This window comes from Ochotona princeps, chromosome 10, assembly GCF_030435755.1.
Source record: "Ochotona princeps isolate mOchPri1 chromosome 10, mOchPri1.hap1, whole genome shotgun sequence".
NCBI lineage: Eukaryota > Metazoa > Chordata > Mammalia > Lagomorpha > Ochotonidae > Ochotona > Ochotona princeps.
Genome location: NC_080841.1, coordinates 30779487 through 30799046, shown reverse-complemented (window position 1 = coordinate 30799046; position 19560 = coordinate 30779487). Strand labels below are relative to the sequence as shown.

Genomic DNA, 19560 nt, shown 5'->3' with positions numbered 1-19560 from the left:
AAAGTGTTAGGGTTGGAATGGATTTGTGTTTATCATGCTTCTGTAAAAAATTGTTAGCATTATGATTTTAAGAAGAGCATATCTAGATTTATTTTCTTTTCAGGATACCAAGGATTCTTCTCTTTTGGAGAGACAGAAGAAAAGGAAGGACAGGATAAAAAACAAAGGAAACAAAAAGAAGAAAAAGTATCTTCAGGAAGTAGACAGAAAAATAGAAGATGTTCTGCAAAAAAAAGGTGCGGTGGGTTGAGATTGGGTTTGTTTTGAGAGGATGAGTCTGTTTCAAGCTGTATTGTTTGAATGACCTGTGTGCAGAAGTTTGTACTGGAAAATTTTGGTGTCTAATGAACTTTACTTAAGGCTCATAAAATATATTAGGAGTTTCTGCTGAATCAATGTTAGTATTATTTTTAACAATCTTTCATATTTACCTCTTATTCACCAGCCAATTCGTGGACACCAGAATTGCAAAACTCTACAGTGAAGTTTGAAGATGTCGGAGGCAATGATGCAACATTGAAAGTTTGTTCAAATTCAAAATTTTACTTCAAATATGGTTATTACTCAATCAGCTATTCATAACGCGTACCTCTGTGTAATATGAACTGAGTGTGAAAAGGAGGCTAGGCAGGTGAGGAGGGCCAGGCTGAGCTGTAGCTGCACGTTTATATTTTCCCCTTCTCTAAAGATTTATTCGTGTTTGCCAAAAAGTCGGAATTACAGAGAGAAGGAGAGGCAGAGAAAAAGATCTTCTGTCTGCTGGTTCATTCCCCAAGTGACTGCAACAGCCATAGCTGAGCTAATCAGTAGCTAGGAGCCCGGAGCTTCTTCTGGGTCTGCCCTGCGGGTGCACGGTCCCAAGGCCATTGGCCCTTCTTGACTGCTTTCCCAGGCCACAAGCAGGGAGCTGGATGGGAAGTGGCTCAGCCAGGATATGAACTGGTGCCCATGTGGGATCCTGGTGCATTCCAGGAAAGGACTTTAGCCACTAGGCTGCCAGACTAGGCCTGAGAGATTAAGTTAACAGCTACCCACTTTACTTACAATATCGATAAAAGCCCTGCTTTATTAGTAATATTTCTTATATACTATTGTTAAGAATGACTACCATTTTTAGTGCCTATGATATTCTAGTTACTGTGCTAATGCCTTTTTCATTGTGTCTATAAGGTAGATATAATGAAAATGGAATTTTATTGAAGTTATTGTTGAAGTCTGGGTATCAAAGTCCACATTAAGATCCAAGTCTACAAAAATATTCTGCTGTGTTTGGTGTTCAGAAGAACAGTACTTTCTGTTGTAGTTCTGCTGTAAGCTGTGAGTGACATCTTACATCTGTCTTTCCTACTAGGAAGTCTGCAAGCTAGTGATCCACATGCGTCACCCGGAGGTGTACCAACATCTGGGCGTCGTGCCCCCTCGTGGAGTTCTCCTTCATGGGCCGCCCGGCTGTGGGAAGACGTTACTCGCACATGCTATTGCAGGGGTGAGGCTTGCTGACAGGTGTTAGCCTGAGCTGTAGTTGTTATTACTATTTGTTTTTGCTTTTTCTTTTGGTCAGCTTAGGCCAGACTTGACATCATCTCAGGAACAGAGTATGGTCATTGAGAAATCTTTATTTTTCTCATTCATGCTGCTATTTGTGCGGTTTCTTTTTTAATATATATGGTTGTTGCTGATGTTACTGCCTAGATAAGACAGAAGTGAATAATACTGCTGTAAACAACTTTTTTTTTTGAGATTTATTTATTTTTATTACAAAGTCAGATATACAGAGAGGAGGAGAGACAGAGAGGAAGATCTTCTGTCCAATGATTCACTCCCCAAGTGAGCGCAATGGCCGGTGCGCCGCCGATCCGAAGCCGGGAACCAGGAACCTCTTCTGGGTCTCCCATGTAGGTGCAGGGTCCCAAGGCTTTGGGCTATCCTCAACTGCTTTCCCAGGCCACAAGCAGGGAGCTGGATGGGAAGTGGGGCTGCCGGGATTAGAACCGGCGCCCATATGGGATCCCGGGGCTTTCAAGGTGAGGACTTGAGCCGCTAGTCCTAAAGATTATCATTGTCATACTCTTAGGTTTTGTATTAAAATACCCTTATTTTTATTTTCAAAATTCATGTATTTATATTAGAAAGATTTACAAAGAGAGGAGAGGAGAGACACAGCTGAGCAGATCTGAAACCAGGAGCAGGTGCTGCTTCCAGGTCTCCCATGCACGTGCAGGGTGCCAAGGCTTTCAGCCATCTTTTACTGCTTTCCCAGGCCACAAGCAGGGAGCTGGATGGGAAGTGGAGCAGCTGGGATTAGAACTGGCGCCCATATGTGATCCCGGCACATTCAAGGCAACGATTTTGTTAGCCGCTAGGCCACACTGTCGGGCCCGGCCTGTGATGCATTTCAAAAATTGTGTTGTAAAATGAAGGTCATCAGAGTAGTTTCAGTTAGAGGAGACTAATATTCCAGTCAGTAACAGATTAATGTTGCAGGAAAGAAATTTGTAAAGGGACACTTCACTTGGTAGCCTCATTTTTTTTTTTTTAAGATTTATTTACTTTCATTGTAAATTCAGATATACAGAAAGGAAGAGAGACAGAGGAATATCTTCCGTCCAATGATTCACTCCCCAAGCGGCCTCAGCGCCTGGAGCTGAGCCGATCTGAAGACAGGAGTCAGGAACCTCCTCCAGGTCTCCCACGCAGGTGCAGGTTCCAAAGGCTTTGAGCTGTCCTCAACTGCTTTCCCAGGCCGTAAGCAGGGAGCTGGATGGGAAGCAGGGCTGCTGGGATTAGAACCGGAGGCATATGGGATCCTGGTGGATTCACGATGAGGACTTTAGCCGCTAGGCCACAGCGCCACGGCCACTTCGTGTCGTTCTTGTTGAATAAAAGTATTCTTTGTGATGGCTGCATGCCAGACTCTTGAATATACTGGTAAGTAGCATAGTGCTACTTTTAATATGAGAGAAAGAGCGACATTAAACAACCAAGTAAATAAATAAATACACAGTGCCAATTGTAATAAATCAAAGAGATGCATTATATTGAATAGCATGTTAAGGTCAAGGACTGTATTGTTGGTGAAGGAAGATTTGAAGACGGGTCCACGTACAGAGGTTAGCCAGGCTTAGGGCTGCTCGTATCGATGCAACAGCAATAGGTCCTGTTCTTTTTTTTTTTTTTAAGGAGTTTAAATCATTTCCTAGTCTTGGTTAAAGAGCAGAGAAATACTAGCAGGGTGTGGGAAAACTTCCTGAGCACCACATAAGTAACAACATTGTTTGGCCCAGCCCTGAGGAAGGGGAACCTATCTCATGAGACTGAAGACTGCTTAGTAGAGGTAACACTCTGTTGGTCCCATCTTTTTAAAAAGACAGACAGAGGATGCTCATTTGTTTTAACGTTTTTGTTGGACCAACAAAAATATTAAATTTGTCAGGAAATTACTAATTCTATAAATTTAATTTTGAGAAGACTAGATAAGTACAAAGTATGCAGGTTAAACTTTGGGTGTGTGCACATTCTTTTCTGTTTGTGCTTAGGAACTGAACCTGCCCATTCTCAAAGTGGCAGCCCCAGAGGTTGTGTCTGGTGTGTCCGGAGAGTCGGAGGAGAAGCTGCGGGAGCTGTTCTCCCACGCGGTGGTGAGTCAACTTGGGACTGGTATATGTCGTGTGGTCCGAGTCTCCGTTACAGGTGTCACCCCAGTCACTGACCACTCTTTATAAACACAGCAATTTGCTCCCCTTGATGCCCAGGAATGGCAGTAGGTTTAATGATACAGGCAGGTTGGACCAGTCATCTCTTTCATCAAAATCAAACATGATAACAAGTTCTGGATTGTTAACTCCCGGACATAGTTGTTCAGTGAGAACACATTATCCTTGTGATATTTTTACTTTTACTTTTCTTAACTTAGCTTTGACCAAAACACTTGTAAGGAATATAAAAATTGTTGATATTTAGGCTTATTACATTATAAAGGCAAAATAAACAATAATTAGATGAAATGTTTTAATAATAGCTGTGGAAAGAAAATTTGGCTACCGAAATGTACAGATTGGATTTTATTCTACTTATTTTTTCTATTGTTTTTATTATTTTCTAAGTATCATTTAAAAAGACTTACTTGTTTTTTATTGTAAAGGCAGATTTACGGAGAGATCTTCCATCTGCTGGTTCATTATCCAAGTGGCCACAGTGGCTGGAGCTGGGCTGACCCAAAGCAGGAGCCAGGAGTAGGAACATCCTTCAGCTCTCCTACCTGTCTTCAGGCTCCCACGGCTTTGGGCCATCCTCCTGTGCTTTCCTAGGCTGTAAGCAGGGAGCTGGATCAGAAGTGGAACAGCCGGAACTAGAACCAGTTCCTGTATGGAATGGCAGTAGTAACAGGCAGAGGATTAACTAATCGAACCTATCTGGCTAATTGCTGTCGTAATTACAATTTGTAAAAGTTTTTTGTACGTTTGAGCAAGAAAGAGTTGCTTAGTACTGATTAACTCCTCACATGGCCACAACTGCCATATTGAATCTCCATGTATTTCCCACACAAGTTTGTCAAGAAGTCTATTACGTGAGCTAGCACTTTTTCCCCTCGGGGTTTGCATAAGCACGGTGCTGGGATTGGCAGTTGGAGCTGCGATTCAAACCCAGACACTCAAATAGGTTTTAGAGTTTTAGCTGTTGGCAAATTACCTGCCCTTAATTTATAATTTATGCTGTGAAGAGTTGAATGTTTGGTACCAGTGCTGTGACATAGAGGGTAAGGCTCCACTTTCAGTGCTGGCATCACGTATGCGGAGCAGTTTGTGTCCTGCCTGCTCCACTTCTGGTCTACCTCTCTGGTTATGGCCTGGGAACGCAGCAGTGGATGTACTAAATTCTGAGGACCCTGCGCCCACAGGAGAGACCCAGAGGAGAGTCCTAGCTTCCAGCTCTGGCTCAGCTCTCGCTCTGCACATGAGGCCATGTGTGGAGTAAAATAGTGAGTGGAAGATTTCTCCTAATTTCTGTCACTCTGCCTTTCAAATAAATAAATAAAACAAATCTTTTTTAAAAATCTGAATGTGTAACACAGAAGATCTTATCTTTCCTGACAGAGGTGGTGCAGCATGCCTGGGCACAGTTAGGGACACCTACATCCCCTGTCAGAGTGCTGGTCTAAGTCCTGGCTACTTTGTTTCCCATCCAGCTTCCTTCCAGTACATCCTGGGAGGCAGGATTACGTAAGAAACCAAGTCTCTCTGCTGCTGTATTTCAAGTAGATGAAAATATAAAACATTTTATAAATAAAATCTTATGTTTAGCATAGAATAGTGCTTAAGTGTATGCACTTTTCGATGGAAATATAGGTTCAAGTGCGCAAAGCATGTGGCTTTGGACATTACTTATGTATGCTAATCCTCACTTCCGTTGCTAGTAAATTGTAACAGTAATACTCAAATCCATGGGATGATAGGAGTATTTAATCCAGTGATTCTTAGAATACCTTTAATACAGGTGAGATATTGTAGAAAAATCACAAAAAATTCATGAAAAATGTACATTATGAAATATTCATGCATGAGGTACTAAACTTATTTAGTGCTAGGTGTTTAGTTTAGCAGTTAAATTGGCACTGCAGATGGACACAGTTTGTATTGGAATACATGCTTTAATATGTGGCTGCTGTTTCTGCAAAAGCAGGTTTGATTGGTGAGGCCAGAGACACAGACACAGAGATCTTAGCAGCCACCGGTTCACCCAGTGATTAAATAACAGATGGGACTGACCAGATGAAGGTAGGGCGAGACCTAAGTCTGAATCCTCCAGACAAGTGACAGTAACCCAGGTACTTGACATAATGCCTCCTAGAGTATCCATCAACAGGTAGCTGGAATTGGGAGTGGAGTCAGGCCCGAGGCCAGGATAGTCGGATCTAAAATGTGGGCTTGCCTTTTAACATCGTGATTATTAAATAGCAAGGGGTTAAGGGGCAAATTCTTATTGGTAAAAAGAAGTGGGCAGTGCAAGAAAAATGTTGAGAAATGTTTAAATTTTATTTTTATTCTAAAGTCAGTGATGCAGAGAGGAGGAGAGACAGAGAGGAAGATCTTCCATCTGCTGATTCACTCCTCATCTGGCTGCAGCTGAGCTAATCAGGAACCAGGAGCTTCTTCCAAGTCTCCCACACAGGTGCAGGGTCCCAAGGCCATGGGCCATTCTTGACTGCTTTCCCAGGCCAAAAGCAGAGAGCTGGATGGGAAGTGGAGCAGTTGGGATATGAACCTGTGCCCGCATAGGATCTCGGAGCATGCAGGGCAAGGATTTTAACCACTAGGCCATCATGCTAGACCCCCAAGTGTTTTCTTAAAATAAGCATCAGTAGTGTCGGGGGGTTGATGAAAGCATTCTGGAGATTAGTCGTGGTGATCATTGCACAGCAGTATGAATATATTAAATGGTACTAAGACATAAAAAAGCTCATCTGGTGTAATAAGATAATCTGGTGCTTTATAAATTCTAGAGAAAATTCGGGACATTTTTAGGTGGTACAAGCACTTAAATATTTTGGTAAGCTTGGTTTTTATTTATTTAAAAAAGATTTATTTTTTTTTTATAAGAAAGCCAGATATACACAGAGGAGGAGAGACAGAGAGGAAGATCATCCGTCCACAACGGCTGGTGCTGTCGCGATCCAAAGCCAGGAGCCTGATGCTCTTCCAGGTCTCCCATGAGGGTACAGGGTCCCAAGGCTTTGAGCCGTCCTCCACTGCTTTCCCAGGTCACAAGCAGGGAGCTGGATGGGAAGTGGAGCTGCCGGGATTAGAACTGGCGCCCACATGGGATCCTGGGGCGTACAAGGCGAGGACTTTAGCCGCTAGGCCACGCCGCCGGGCCCTTGAATGATCTTTTAATTTAGAGATTAAAATATAATGTATATATTTTACTACACTTCATTAAAAGGCATGTCTTATGATCTTTTTGTAAATTTTTTTTTCCTAGTCAAATGCACCGTGTATTCTTTTCATCGATGAAATTGATGCTATTACTCCCAAAAGAGAAGTTGCCTCGAAAGATATGGAACGAAGAATTGTGGCCCAGCTCCTAACCTGCATGGATGGTCAGTTTAAAATAATAAGTTGATTTGGAGATGATAGGCAGACTTTAAAAATGAAACAATACATTTCGATAGAAAAATTTCAACACTGAATCTCAAATAATGGAAATCATCTTTTCCACGAAAGTATATCATTTAAATTTTAGAGGATGTATTAAGATAGTTATTTTAAATGCATTTAAATACATATACACGTTAATGTCTGACTTTTGACACTGCTGGAATTACTTAATATTCATTGTTTTTTAACTTGCTATTTGTACTTGAATTGTATGTTTGGGAAATACTGCAATTTAAATGTATTTCATCTTTTTTGGCATTGTTTTTCTGAATAATTTTTTTTATTTTAATTTATCTGAAAGTTATAGTGAATGAGTAAAACAGAAATCTTCATGTGTTAATCTACTCCCTAAATGCCTGCAACAGCCAGGGCTAGGCCAGGGCAAAGCCGGGAACCCGAAACTTATTTATTTTATGTTGAGGCAGGAAGCAGAACTCGGCCCAAGTCCTTCCGCTCTGCCTGCTGCCGGCAGGGTCTTCGCTGCTGGGGTGTGGAATTGGAAGCTGGTGCTAAGAGTCACACTCCCAGGCACATATGTGGAATATGAGTGTCTTTTGTTTTTCTTTTTTTCTGAAATATTTGTTTATTTTTATCAGAAAAGTAGATTTACAGAGAGAAGGAGAGACAGCAAGGTCTTCCAACCACTGGTTCACTTCCCAAACACTCACATTGCCTAGAGTTGTCAAGATATAATAATTTTTCTTTTTTTAAAGATTGATTTTAGTGGAAAGACAGATTTACAGAGAGACAGATTTTCCTTCTGCTAAATCATTCCCCAAATGACTGTAATGGCCAGAGATGAGCTGATGTGAAGCCAGGAGTGGAGTTTCCCTTGGGTGTCTCATTCGGGTGCAGCAGCCCAAGCAAGGCTTTTGGAAATCCACTACTGCTTTCCCAGGCATGTTAGCATGGAGCTGAATGGGAACTAGAGCAGCCTGGCAGCGTACTGCTGTTCACTTACGGTGCTGGCACTTGCAAGCGTGAGGATTAGCCAATCAAGCCATCCTGTTGGGCCTGACATGAGTGTCTTGTCCATTTTCTTCTTTGCCTATGCCAGGAATACCTTTAAAAATACACAGACACACAGACAGTAGAGCGGGGTAGGGAAAGTGATCTTCCACAAAGTTGTCCACTCCCAACTTGGTGTTGATAGCCTCCCCTGGCCAGGCTCATCAGAAGGCAAGAGCACCATTTCTGGTCTCACATTTGTGTGGTAGGGTTCCAAACACTTGGACTGTCTTACTTCCTTCCCAGTTACATCAGCAAGGATCTGAATTACAGCAAGTAAAGTAACCAGGCTCAGGCCAGTATTCCCATGTGGTCTCCTGGGGTCCCGAACAGCAGCTTATCCTGTGTACCACAACACATACCCCTAAATGTTAGACTTGTAAATACTGTGTGTCAAAACAAGAAACCACCAACTACTGAGTGATTCCAGCAAACATCGCATCTTTGCTGTCAGCTGACTTACCACAATATTTCGCTCTTTTAGATCTGAATAACATGCCTGCCACAGCTCAGGTGCTGGTCATCGGAGCGACGAATCGCCCTGACTCATTAGACCCTGCTTTGAGACGTGCAGGAAGGTTTGACCGAGAAATATGCCTGGGCATACCAGATGAAGCATCCAGAGTGAGGTATATTGTTACAAAGTGGAGTTTGCATCCAATTCTGTCAACTGTCCTGAGTGCCCTGAAAACAAGGTGTAAGAAAAGCCATTCTGTCCTTTTCTTTTTTTTTTTTTTTTCGGTGTTACTAAAAGTATTTAAAATTTTCTCCTCAGAGTACCATTTTTTATGTTTTTTTTGTTTTGTTTTGTTTTCAATTTTTAAAGATTTATTTAATTTTATTGCAAAATCATATATACCGATATGAGAGACAGAGAGGAAGATCCTCTGTCCATTGATTCACTCCCCAAGTGGCTACAATGGCCAGTGCTGTGCCGATCCGAAGCCAGGAGCCCAAATCTTCCAGGTCTCACTTGTGTGCAGGGTCCCAAGGCTTTGGGCCGTCCTCGACTGATTTGCTAGGCCACAAGCAGGGAGCTAGATGGGAGGTGGGGCCGCCGGGATTAGAACTGGTGCTCATATGGTATCCTGGCTATGTGCAAGGCAATGACTTTAGCCGCTAGGCTGCTTCACCAGGCTCTGTTTTCAGTTTTGGTGATGGGCTTATGTCTCAACACTCATTTGTCTGGTCTCATGAACTTTATTTGTGGTTGATAGTTGGTGGAGTAACTTTTGGACAGTGCCTAGAGGTGTGGAAGAGCTTTGCCGTGTGTTCCCTAGAGGATGTAAATCTATGTACTGCACCTGAATGTGGCCAAGACTGCACAAGCCATGACAGTTAACGAAATGACAGCCGTGTGTGCTGCAAGATCAGCCTTCTCTGGAACTGGGTTACATGCCCATGAAGGCAGAAAATGCCCATCAGTAACCAAAACTAAAAATCAGTAACTGACTCCATCTCAGCAAGCACTGGCAGGCAGTCGTGTAGAATTCTAGTTTAAAATACATTTCTAGTGTGTTTAAGATTTATTTATTTGAAAGGAGAACTTCATGACATAAAGAGAGGTAACGGGCCTGGCATGGTAGCAAAGTGATTAAAGTCCTCTCCTTACACACTTTGGGATCCCATATGGTCACCAGTTCTAATCCTGGTGGCCCTGCTTCCCATCCAGCTCCCTGCCTGTGGCCTGGGAAAGCAGTCAAGAGCAGCCCACGACTTTGGGACTCTGCACCCATGTGGGAGACCGGGAGGAGTCTCCTCACTTCAGATTGGCTCAGCTCCAGCTGTTGGGGCTCACTTGGGGAGTGAACCATCAGATGGAAGATCTTCCTCTCTGTCTCTCCTCCTATCTGTATATCCGCCTTTAAATAAAAAATAAATCTTAAAGATAGGTACCCATCTTCCAGTCACTTGGGGACTCTCCAGATGGCTGCTGCAGTCACCTCCTGACCCACTCTGCAGCACCTGCATCCCATGTGGATGCTGGTTCATGTCCCAGCTGCTCAACTTCTGATTAAGCTCCCTGCTAATGGCCTAGGAAAGCCGTGGAGGATAGCACAAGCCTTGGGCCCCTGTACTCATGTGTGAGAGCTGCAAATAGCTCCTTTCTCCCTGCCTCCATTATGCCCATTTGAAGATTAAGCCAGGGTAAACTCAGACTTTCATGTACAATAAACAGAGCTTTAGAAAAAAAGTCTGTCTTTGACTCTCACAGTAATTAATGTAGCTCCTAACAGAGTAAAGAGCTTGATCATAATCTTTGAGTAATTTGGCATATGTAATAGTGATTTAGCATTTGAGGTGTGAATGAAAGGTCTGGTTTCCATTGTGATGCCAATAATAAAAGTGAAAGGCTTCAAATTAGTGTATTTGCTTTCTTGTTTGTACTTTTACATTTGGAATCTGAGGATTTGCCCGTGTTATTTCCATAGGATACTTCAAACTTTGTGTAGGAAACTCAGACTTCCTGAATCGTTCAACTTTTGTCACTTAGCACACCTGACACCAGGCTTTGTTGGTGCCGATCTGATGGCACTCTGCCGGGAAGCCGCCATGTGCGCAGTCAACAGGATCCTCATGAAGCTGCAACAGGAACAGCAGAAGCATCTGTCAGCCCAAGGGTTGCTGTCTGGAGCAGGCCAGGAACCTCGGGAAGCTGAGGCCTCTTCTGCATTACAGGTAGTTCTGCCACGGCCCTTGAGCCTGCACTTTCCACGTGCTCCGTGTTTATCTCACGTTCCAGCTAGTGTCAACACAGGTGGCATTTAGTCCTCAGCAAAGTTTACCAGTGCCTTTACAGTGCTGCCATTTAAGGTTACTTCCTGGGTAGCTTTGGGTGAGCACACAGGAAGACTTGCTGATGGAACTAGCTCCTTGTCCCTAAATACCAACAGCCCTGGAGATCTCATTTGTAGTTTTTTTTATGAGCGAAGTATTTATGTTCTGTAATTTGGTCCACATAACCCTTGAGGTAGATATCCTTGTTTTCCCACTGTCATCAATCAGTCACTAAGCAGAAGGGACCATGAGCTGCCCAGGGCTACACATCATCTCCTTTAGAGCACAGGGACTTGGCCCCTGAAAGCTGTTTTCAAGTTATTTCTATTAAAAAATAATCTAGAATTTTATAGATTAAATACTCCAATTTATTTTTAGTACATCTGTTTTCATGCTCTTCATTAAACAAAAAAACCCACCTTTGAGCATTGATGTAACAATGAATTGCCTGGTTTGAGCTGAGTTGTTAAGCCATATAATTGAGACATATAATAAAAAGTCAGCAACAGAGTCACTTTTTTGTAATTTCATCAAAATACATTTGCTTCATGGATATATACGAAATAAAGGACATTTTCTTAAAAGTATTTGCCAATTGCTCTATCTTATTATAGTTTAATATAAGTAACATCCTACCTGTTTGCAGTGTAGTTGTTGTAACTTTACTTGTCCAGTTTATTGATTCTTTCAGAGTAAAATTAGCTGGTCTTACTTCGAATTCCCAACCCATAATGATTCTTACAAAGAAATACCACTTTAACAAACTGTATATTTTTTTAATCTTTTTCCCTGAATCGTTCTCTTTAAGGATGAATTGCAAAGGCTGTTGGAGTTGCTAAGAGACCACAGTCCTCTCTCCGAGGAACAGATGCACGGACTGTGTATTGAACTGAATGATTTCATTGTTGCTCTATCATCAGTCCAACCTTCTGCCAAAAGAGAAGGCTTTGTCACTGTTCCCAGTGTGACATGGGAAGATGTTGGTGCCCTGGAAGATATCAGAGAAGAGCTTACCATGGCAATAGTGGTACGTTCTTCAGCTCCTAAGTGTCATTGGCACAAGATGTGTTAAGCGGAAGGAATTACAGGAGCATGCTTGTATGCAAGATTGTGTGTTTAGATTTATTTTCTAGAGAATATGTTCTTTCTTGGTAGTGCAGGGTCCCAAATCTTTGAGTCATCCTCCATTGCTTTCCCAGGCCACAAGCAGGGAGCTGGATGGGAAGTGGAGCTGCCGGGATTAGAACCGGCACCCACATGGGATCCCGGGGCGTTCAAGGCGAGGACTTTAGCTGCTAGGCCACGCCGCCGGGCCCTTTTTTCCCAGTTCTTAGGGTAATGTACCAACACCATAACAAGGTTTGAAGGGAGGCTCTTGTCCCACAACTGTGTTTCAAGCCAGTCATCATGCTTATGAAACAGAAAAGGATCCAGGAGTGGTTTCCAATCCTTCTAGATCTGTTTAGTGCCAAATCTTATTGCTTTACTTTTTTTTTTTTTTTTTTTAAGATTTGTTTCTTATTTTTATTAGAAAGATATACAGAGAGGAGGAGAGATAGAGAGGAAGATCTTCCGTCCAATGATTCACTCCCCAGTGAGCCACAATGGCTGGTGCTGTGCTGATCTGAAGCCTTGAGCCAGGAGCCAGGAACTTCCTCCGGGTCTCCCACATTGGTGCAGGGTCCCAAAACATTGGGCCGTCCTCAACTGCTTTCCCAGGCCACAAGCAGGGAGCTGGATGGGAAGTGGAGCTGCGGGGATTAGAACCAGCGCCCATATGGGATCCCAGGGCATTCAAGGCGAGGACTTTAGCCACTAGGCCACACCGCCGGGCCCTGCTTGACTTTTTATTTTTGAAGATTTTTTTCACTTTAACTTTTTTTTGGCTTTTATTTTATAATGGAAAAGCATTTATACAGAGAGGAGGAGATGCGAAGAGAAAGAGCCTGCATCCGTTGGTTTACTCCTCAGTTGGCCACAACTGCCGGAGCTGAGGCAGTCAGGAGCTTCTTCCTGGTCTCCTTTGTGTTTTGCAGGGTCCCAAGGCTTTGGGCCATCCTCCACTGGTTTCCCAGCCCATAAGCGGGGGCAGGGTGGGAAGTTGAGCAATTGGACATAGGTGCCATTCATATCCTTGGGCCTCACATGTGGTTGAGAACAAGTGTCTTGAGATCATTTGGACATCCAGTGTAGAATGGACACAACCAGCCTATCACATTGTTCCCATTGTGTTTTGCAGACACCAGTTCGGAAACCAGACCTGTTCAAAGCTCTTGGATTGGTGACCCCAGCTGGAGTCCTTCTTGTTGGCCCTCCTGGCTGTGGGAAAACTCTGCTGGCGAAGGTGTGTTTACGTTCAACTGTGTGTATTTTGTGTTTGACTGAGGTAGGATGAGAAAAATTAGTTTGGGTGTTATAGTGAGATAAATATTTCATTTAATTTCTATTATGAAATCAATGTAAGAGCCTGGAACTTGGTTCAGCTAGGGACATTTCCCAAAGTGTTTATTTTTGGTGTTGTTTTGTATGTGTGTATTTTATTACAAAGAAACATTGAAAAATGTTCAAATCAATGATAACTCAATTAATTTTAAAAAAGCAATAATCATAGCTTCCTGTGTACAACTTTTTTTAAATAGTTTGTTCTAATGTATTGGAAAGCAGATTTTACAGAGAGAGGAGACAGAGAATATGTCTTCCATCCGCTAGTTCACACCCCAAAGGAGTTCAGTGCCAGAGCTAAGTTTATCCGAAGCTGGGAGGCAGGAACCATTTCTGACTCTTTCACATGGGCGCAAAGTCCCACTGCTTTGGGCTGTCCACTACTACTTTCCCAGTCCATTAGCAAGAAGCTCTTTGGGAAGTGGAGTAGCCAGAACACAGCTTGGTGTTCATACAGGATGCTTGTACTGTGGGGGTAGAGGATTACCCTCTTGAACCACCATGCCAGCCCCCATATTTATGTATTTGAAAGGAAGACAGGCAGAGCTTCAGTCTTGTGAGAGAGAAATGTTCAGTCTGCTGCTTTATTCCATAAAACTTGTGCCAGGAGACTCCCACAGCCTGTGTCTCAGCCGAGTCTCCATGTGGCTGTTAGGGGTTCAGGTGCTGCAGCATCACCTGCTTCCCGGGTGCACGTCGGCAGCTGCAAACTCATGATCGTCAGAGCTGAGACCTGAACCCCGTGCTCTGAAATGGTCTGTGCCATTCCAGAATGGTATCTGTGTTTTATTGTTTTGTTTTTTCCTACAGAGAGCAAGTGAGAGAGATACCTAGTAGCTTGTGGGGCAAATGTTGTGAAATGCTGGGTTAAGCTTCCCTTTTTTTGATTTTCTTTTGATGTCTTTCGCCATTTGTCTCTTTTCTATAAAGGGTCAGGCTGGCATGGTGACACCAAATTAACATCAATGTTAATTCTTGTTCATATTAAATCCTCCACTGGTTTAGCTTCCTGATAATGCATCCCACGAGGCAGCGGAGGATGGCTCCATGCTTGGACTCCTGCCTCCCATTGGGGGAGCTAGAGGAGGTGCCAGGTTCCTTGCTTTCCCTGGGACCACACCTGCTCGTTGGAGCCATTCGGGGAGAAAACCAGCAGGTCTCTTTCTCCCCTTCAAGTAGATTAAAATAAATAAACATCTAAAAAGTGGTGGGGACTATAAAACGGACAAGGTGGGGTAAAAGCCACGTCTGTGTGTCTTCATGGACTATTACTATTTCATTGTATGATTTGCCTTATTTATTAATTTTTGTTTCCTTTTGTTAGGCTGTGGCAAATGAATCTGGACTAAACTTTATATCTGTCAAGGGCCCTGAGTTACTTAATATGGTAAGGCATGGGGTTGGTCCTTATCCTAGATTGATAAAAAGTAATAGTCATTCAGATTACACCTGCAACCGTTTCAGGTCTTTCAACACTTGCTGAATGCTGGTGGTATTTTGCTGAAACCAGTGTCTGCTAACGAACTTAAGATTTGCTCTGCTGTGTCATTTAGGGAATATATATATATATATTTGCATGTGCTTTGTTGATTAACTTTTATTTTTTTTTTAGCATCTGCGAAATGGAAAGAATTTCTGTAGTTACGGACATTTTCAGAATTTTAAATTATTTTGAAAGGCATAAATATATGTTATTTATTAGTTCACACCCTGAATTGCCTGGCTTGTAGACAGGATAGAGCCAGGTGTGAGCTCAGTCCAAGTGTCCCAAGTGGTGTCAGGGCTCCCGGGACTGGAGCCATCACCCGCTGCTCCCCAAGGTCTGCAGCAACAGGAAGCTGGATCAGAGGCAGAGTAACCACAGGTGAGACCAGGCACTCTGGTATGAAATCAAGCATCCCACGGGACTTCATAAGCAGAAAGCCTAACACCTGCCCTTTTACTAGCATGGAATTCGTTTAATATCTGCCATGCATCTATTAGGGATTGGTTTTTAAGATTTATTTATTTTTTATTGGAAAGTCAAATTTACAGAGAGGAGGAAAAACAGTAAAATCTTCCATCCGATGATTCATTCCCCAAGCAGCCAAATCGGCCGAAGCTGAGCCAGTCTGAAGGCAGGAGTCAGGAGCCTCTTGCAGGTCTCCCACAGGGGTGCAGGGTCCCAAGGCTTTGGGATGCCCCTGACTGCTTTCCCAGGCACAAGCAGAGAACTGGATTGGAAGCTGGGCTGCAGGGATTAGAACCAGTGTCCCTATGGGATTCCAGTGTTTGTGTGGTAAGGACTTTTGCCACTAGGCTACCACACTGGACCCTCTGTTGTTAGGCATTTTACATACATTGTCCTGCTATAATCCTGTTGACTTGAATTACTGATTCCTCTGACTCCCAGATGAGACATTGCTTGGCAGCCAGCAAGTACCTTAGTAGAATTGAGCTCAGACGCTGAGGTGACTGGCTGTTGCTGCTCTCCTGTCCTCTCCTGTTGTGTGTATCAAATTGATTAAGTAGTAATAACAATGCATATTACAAAACAAGTCACCACAGTGTTTTTGAACAGTTTGTATTTCTTTTTTTAAAAAGCAGTTTCTATTTCAAGCTTCAATTTTTAATTTTTTTAATTGGAACGTCAGATTTACAGAGAAAGATCTCCATCTTCTGGTTCACTTCCCCATGTGAGCTGAGCTGATCTGAAGCCAGGAACCAGGAGCTTCTGCTGGGTCTCCATCATGGGTAGAGTCTCAAAGCTTTTGGCAGTACTCCACTGCTTTCCCAGGCCACAAGTAGGAAGCTGGATGGGAAGAGGAGCAGCTGGGATTAGAAAGGGCCGCGAACTTGAGTTGAATTTGCATTCTGTTCCATCTGAAAAGTAAAAATGCTATCTACAAGGCCTGGCTCAGTAGCCTAATGGCTAAGGTCCTCGCCTTTCACCTACTGGGATCCCATATGAGGAAGAGTACCTGCAGCCCTGACTCCATCCAGCTCCCTGCCTGTGCCCAGTTTAAGCAGTCAAGGACAGCCCAAAGCCTTGGGACCCTGCGCCCGCGTGGGAAACCTAGAGGAACTTCCTGGCTCCTGGCTTTGGATTTGCTCAGCTCTGGTCGTTGAGGTCCTTTGGGGAGTGAATCATCGGATGGAAGATCTTCCTCTCTGCCTCTCCTCCTCTCTGCATATCTGACTTTGTAATAAAAATAAATAAAAAAAAAACCAGAATCTGAAATTGTTTATGCCCCATTAAAAAAAAAAAATAGTGGTGGTTGCAGCAGACTTCCAAAGCTTCCTTAGTTCTGTTCATGTTAGACTTTTGTAATTTTTACCATTTCCAGGCAGGTGAATATTTTATCTTGTGGTCTATTTTTTGTTTGTAGTAGGTAGAAGATACTGGACGAAATCTGTGGACAGGTCTAGACTGATTGGAAATCAGATCATCCAGTGAGGAAATGGACATCTTGGGGTTAGAAAAATAGTTTGTTCTAGGACCTTTTTTGAAATATAAATTTAAAAATTCGTATTAATTTCTTTAAGAAGTGAAGAAGTAAGGAGAGAGGAAATAACTCTTGAATCTGCTGGTTCACTCTCCAAATGGCCTCAGCAGTCTTAACTGAGCTGAAATAAAGTAGAGCTAGGATCTAAGTGCAAGTTTTTCTCATGGATGGCGAGAACCCAGCTGCCGGAGCCACATCCTCTGTCTCCCATGTCTGCGTTAGTGGGAAGTGAGGAGCCAGAGATGAGGAACAGAGCTGAGTATTCCAGTATTGCTAGGTGAAATAAATACCTGCCCCTCCAGGATGTGTTGGTTAATAAGGCCTTTGGAGATGTCCAGTAGACGGCAGACACCGGAACCTGCAGCTCAGGAGACATTGCAAAACTGTTATCATCTGGGTGATGCCTTCAAGTCTTGCAACTGGATATGGTCTACTAAGATCAAATTATTAAGTGTAAGAATAAATATTGTGAGAGCCTCTGAGATGAAACGATAGATTCCAACAGTTAGAGGTTAGGAGACAAGAACTGTTGGATAGAATGGTCTGTATTTTTTCAGTGAGACTGTTTCTTGTAAGTTTAAATAAAATACCTGATTTTTAAAATGCGGTCTATTATTTTGTTGGTCAAATATGGTTTAATATCAGTAGTTGCATTTAGTTTAATTTTTTTTTTTGGACTCTGATATTTAAATGTCATTTATACTTTGTTATACTGTCATTTCGTCCAAACCCAAAGATGAACTCTGTATTTGATTGCCTTTCTGTGTACGTTTAGTACGTAGGTGAGAGTGAGCATGCTGTGCGAGGGGTTTTCCAGCGAGCCAAGAGCTCATGTCCCTGTGTGATATTCTTTGATGAAGTGGATGCTCTGTGTGCTCGGAGATCTGGCCGAGAGGTATGTATGTATGTCAAACACTTGGTGTTTTACCGATTCTTTAAGCACTATCTTTTATATGACGTTATGCAATGGGAGTATTGGCACTGTTTGAGTTAACAAACATTGTCATTTGAAATTAGAGCATAGGGCCCAGCACAGTGGCTCAGTTGACTGATCTTCCCCTTCATGTGCTGGGATGCCATATGCATGCCAGTTTGTATTGCATTTCCCACCTAGCCCCTAGCTTGTGACCTGGGAAAGCTGTAGAGGATAGTCAAAGTCCTTCGGAGCCGCCTCCTAAGACCCAGAAGAGGTTCCTGGCTTTGGATTGTCTGAACTTCGGGTGTTGCAGCCATTGAGGAAGTGAACAAGTTAATGTAAGATCTTTTTCTCTGCCTTTCCTTCTCTCTATAAATTTGATCTGGCTTTCCAATAAGAAAATAAGATTTATTTTTTTAGTTTTTATTGAAAAGTCAGATTTACAAAGAGAAAGATCTTCTGTCCACTGATTCACTCCCCATGTTGCCTCAAAGGCTGGAACTGAGGCATTCTGAAGCTAGGAGCCAGTAGCCTCTTCCAGGTCTTCCATGCAGGTGCACGGTCCCAAGGCCTTGGGCTCTGTTTTACTGCTTTCCCAGGCCAGAAGCTGGGAATTGAAAGGGAAGTGGAGCAGTTTGGATATGAACCTGTGCCCCTAGGGTATTCCAGTGCATGCAAAGCAAAGACATTAGCCGCTAGCCTGCCAGGTCAGGAAAATAAATCTTTAAAACAAAAAGAAATTACAGAGATAGCAGTTGTGTTTTATATCAGAGTGTTTTGTTATTTCTTCCCTGGTCTGTGTATTATTTTGGTTGCCAAACATATAGGTAAGTCTTCATTCACACAGATGAGTAGTTGTAAATGGACGTGATAATAATTTTAATAGCTTTGCCTTATAATCTCAAAGTTCATTTTATACTTTGAGTTAAATGGTTTTCTCATTTAAGACAAGATATAATCAGACATCATCCACTCAAAATAGGGCTTAGGTTATTTGTTTTAAGACCCATTTCTTTCTTTAGGAGATATAAAATTGAGTTTCATTGAATACCACATGCATGAGCCACCTGTAGTCACAGTTCTCAGGTTCCTGGAATAAAGGGTGCCAGAAGCAGTTGTCAATTGGAGAGCATTATGTAAGATTGTGAAGCCTAGTGAAGTGTAACCTGCAGAACATGTAATTACATTTTGATGTAGATAGCACTGACTAATTAGTGCATTCTTCTGAGATCACTGAGGGCGTGTGTACATTTTTGAAACCTGGGAACTTTTCAGGATTTTTTTTTTTTTTAATCTTTTTTTGAGTAGTTATTCTCTGTAAGTGTGAAACTTGCACAAATTATATGATTTCACTAAAAATATCCAAAATGTTGAAAAACTAAGGCTGACTTAAAAACACATTGGACTCTTATAGCAGTTCTGTTTTTTTATATGGTAGTCATGGATGCCATCAGATAATCTCTAATAGAGACTGTTGCCTCTATATATATTGCTACTCAATAAGCACACTGCCAATAAAGATAGTGTTATCAGTGATTGAGATTTAATTTGAATGAAGAAAAAAAGACATGAATTCTGCTCTCCAAGACGTTTTTAATATAGTGAAAGTAGAATAGCTCACATGCTGTTATGGTACAAAGTGTGTAATTACAGAGTCATGGAACCTCTTGAGTTCTGTGGTTCAACAGGCTAATCTTCCACCTACAAGCGAGAGCATCCCATGTCAGCGTCAGTTCCTGTCTCAGTTGTTCCCCTTCTGATCTAGCTTTCCGCTTTT

At 42.6% G+C, this 19560-nt stretch overlaps 1 protein-coding gene and 1 non-coding gene across 2 annotated transcripts in view; one reads left to right on the top strand and one right to left on the bottom strand.

The window, feature by feature from the left end:
* NVL (nuclear VCP like) overlaps positions 1–19560 on the top strand; it is a 70429-nt gene that overhangs the window by 23847 nt on the left and 27022 nt on the right. The window contains exons 7-17 of the mRNA XM_058669225.1: positions 104–236; positions 446–522; positions 1352–1486; positions 3537–3638; positions 6979–7096; positions 8647–8791; positions 10595–10841; positions 11749–11967; positions 13180–13284; positions 14707–14769; positions 17643–17762. Coding sequence (XP_058525208.1) covers positions 104–236; positions 446–522; positions 1352–1486; positions 3537–3638; positions 6979–7096; positions 8647–8791; positions 10595–10841; positions 11749–11967; positions 13180–13284; positions 14707–14769; positions 17643–17762 — 1464 coding nt within the window. The remainder of the gene's footprint in view (positions 1–103; positions 237–445; positions 523–1351; positions 1487–3536; positions 3639–6978; positions 7097–8646; positions 8792–10594; positions 10842–11748; positions 11968–13179; positions 13285–14706; positions 14770–17642; positions 17763–19560) is intronic.
* On the bottom strand, positions 12267–12370 carry LOC118759183 (small nucleolar RNA U13). The gene has a single exon (XR_004996028.2). It is a non-coding gene; the product is annotated as a small nucleolar RNA U13 (small nucleolar RNA).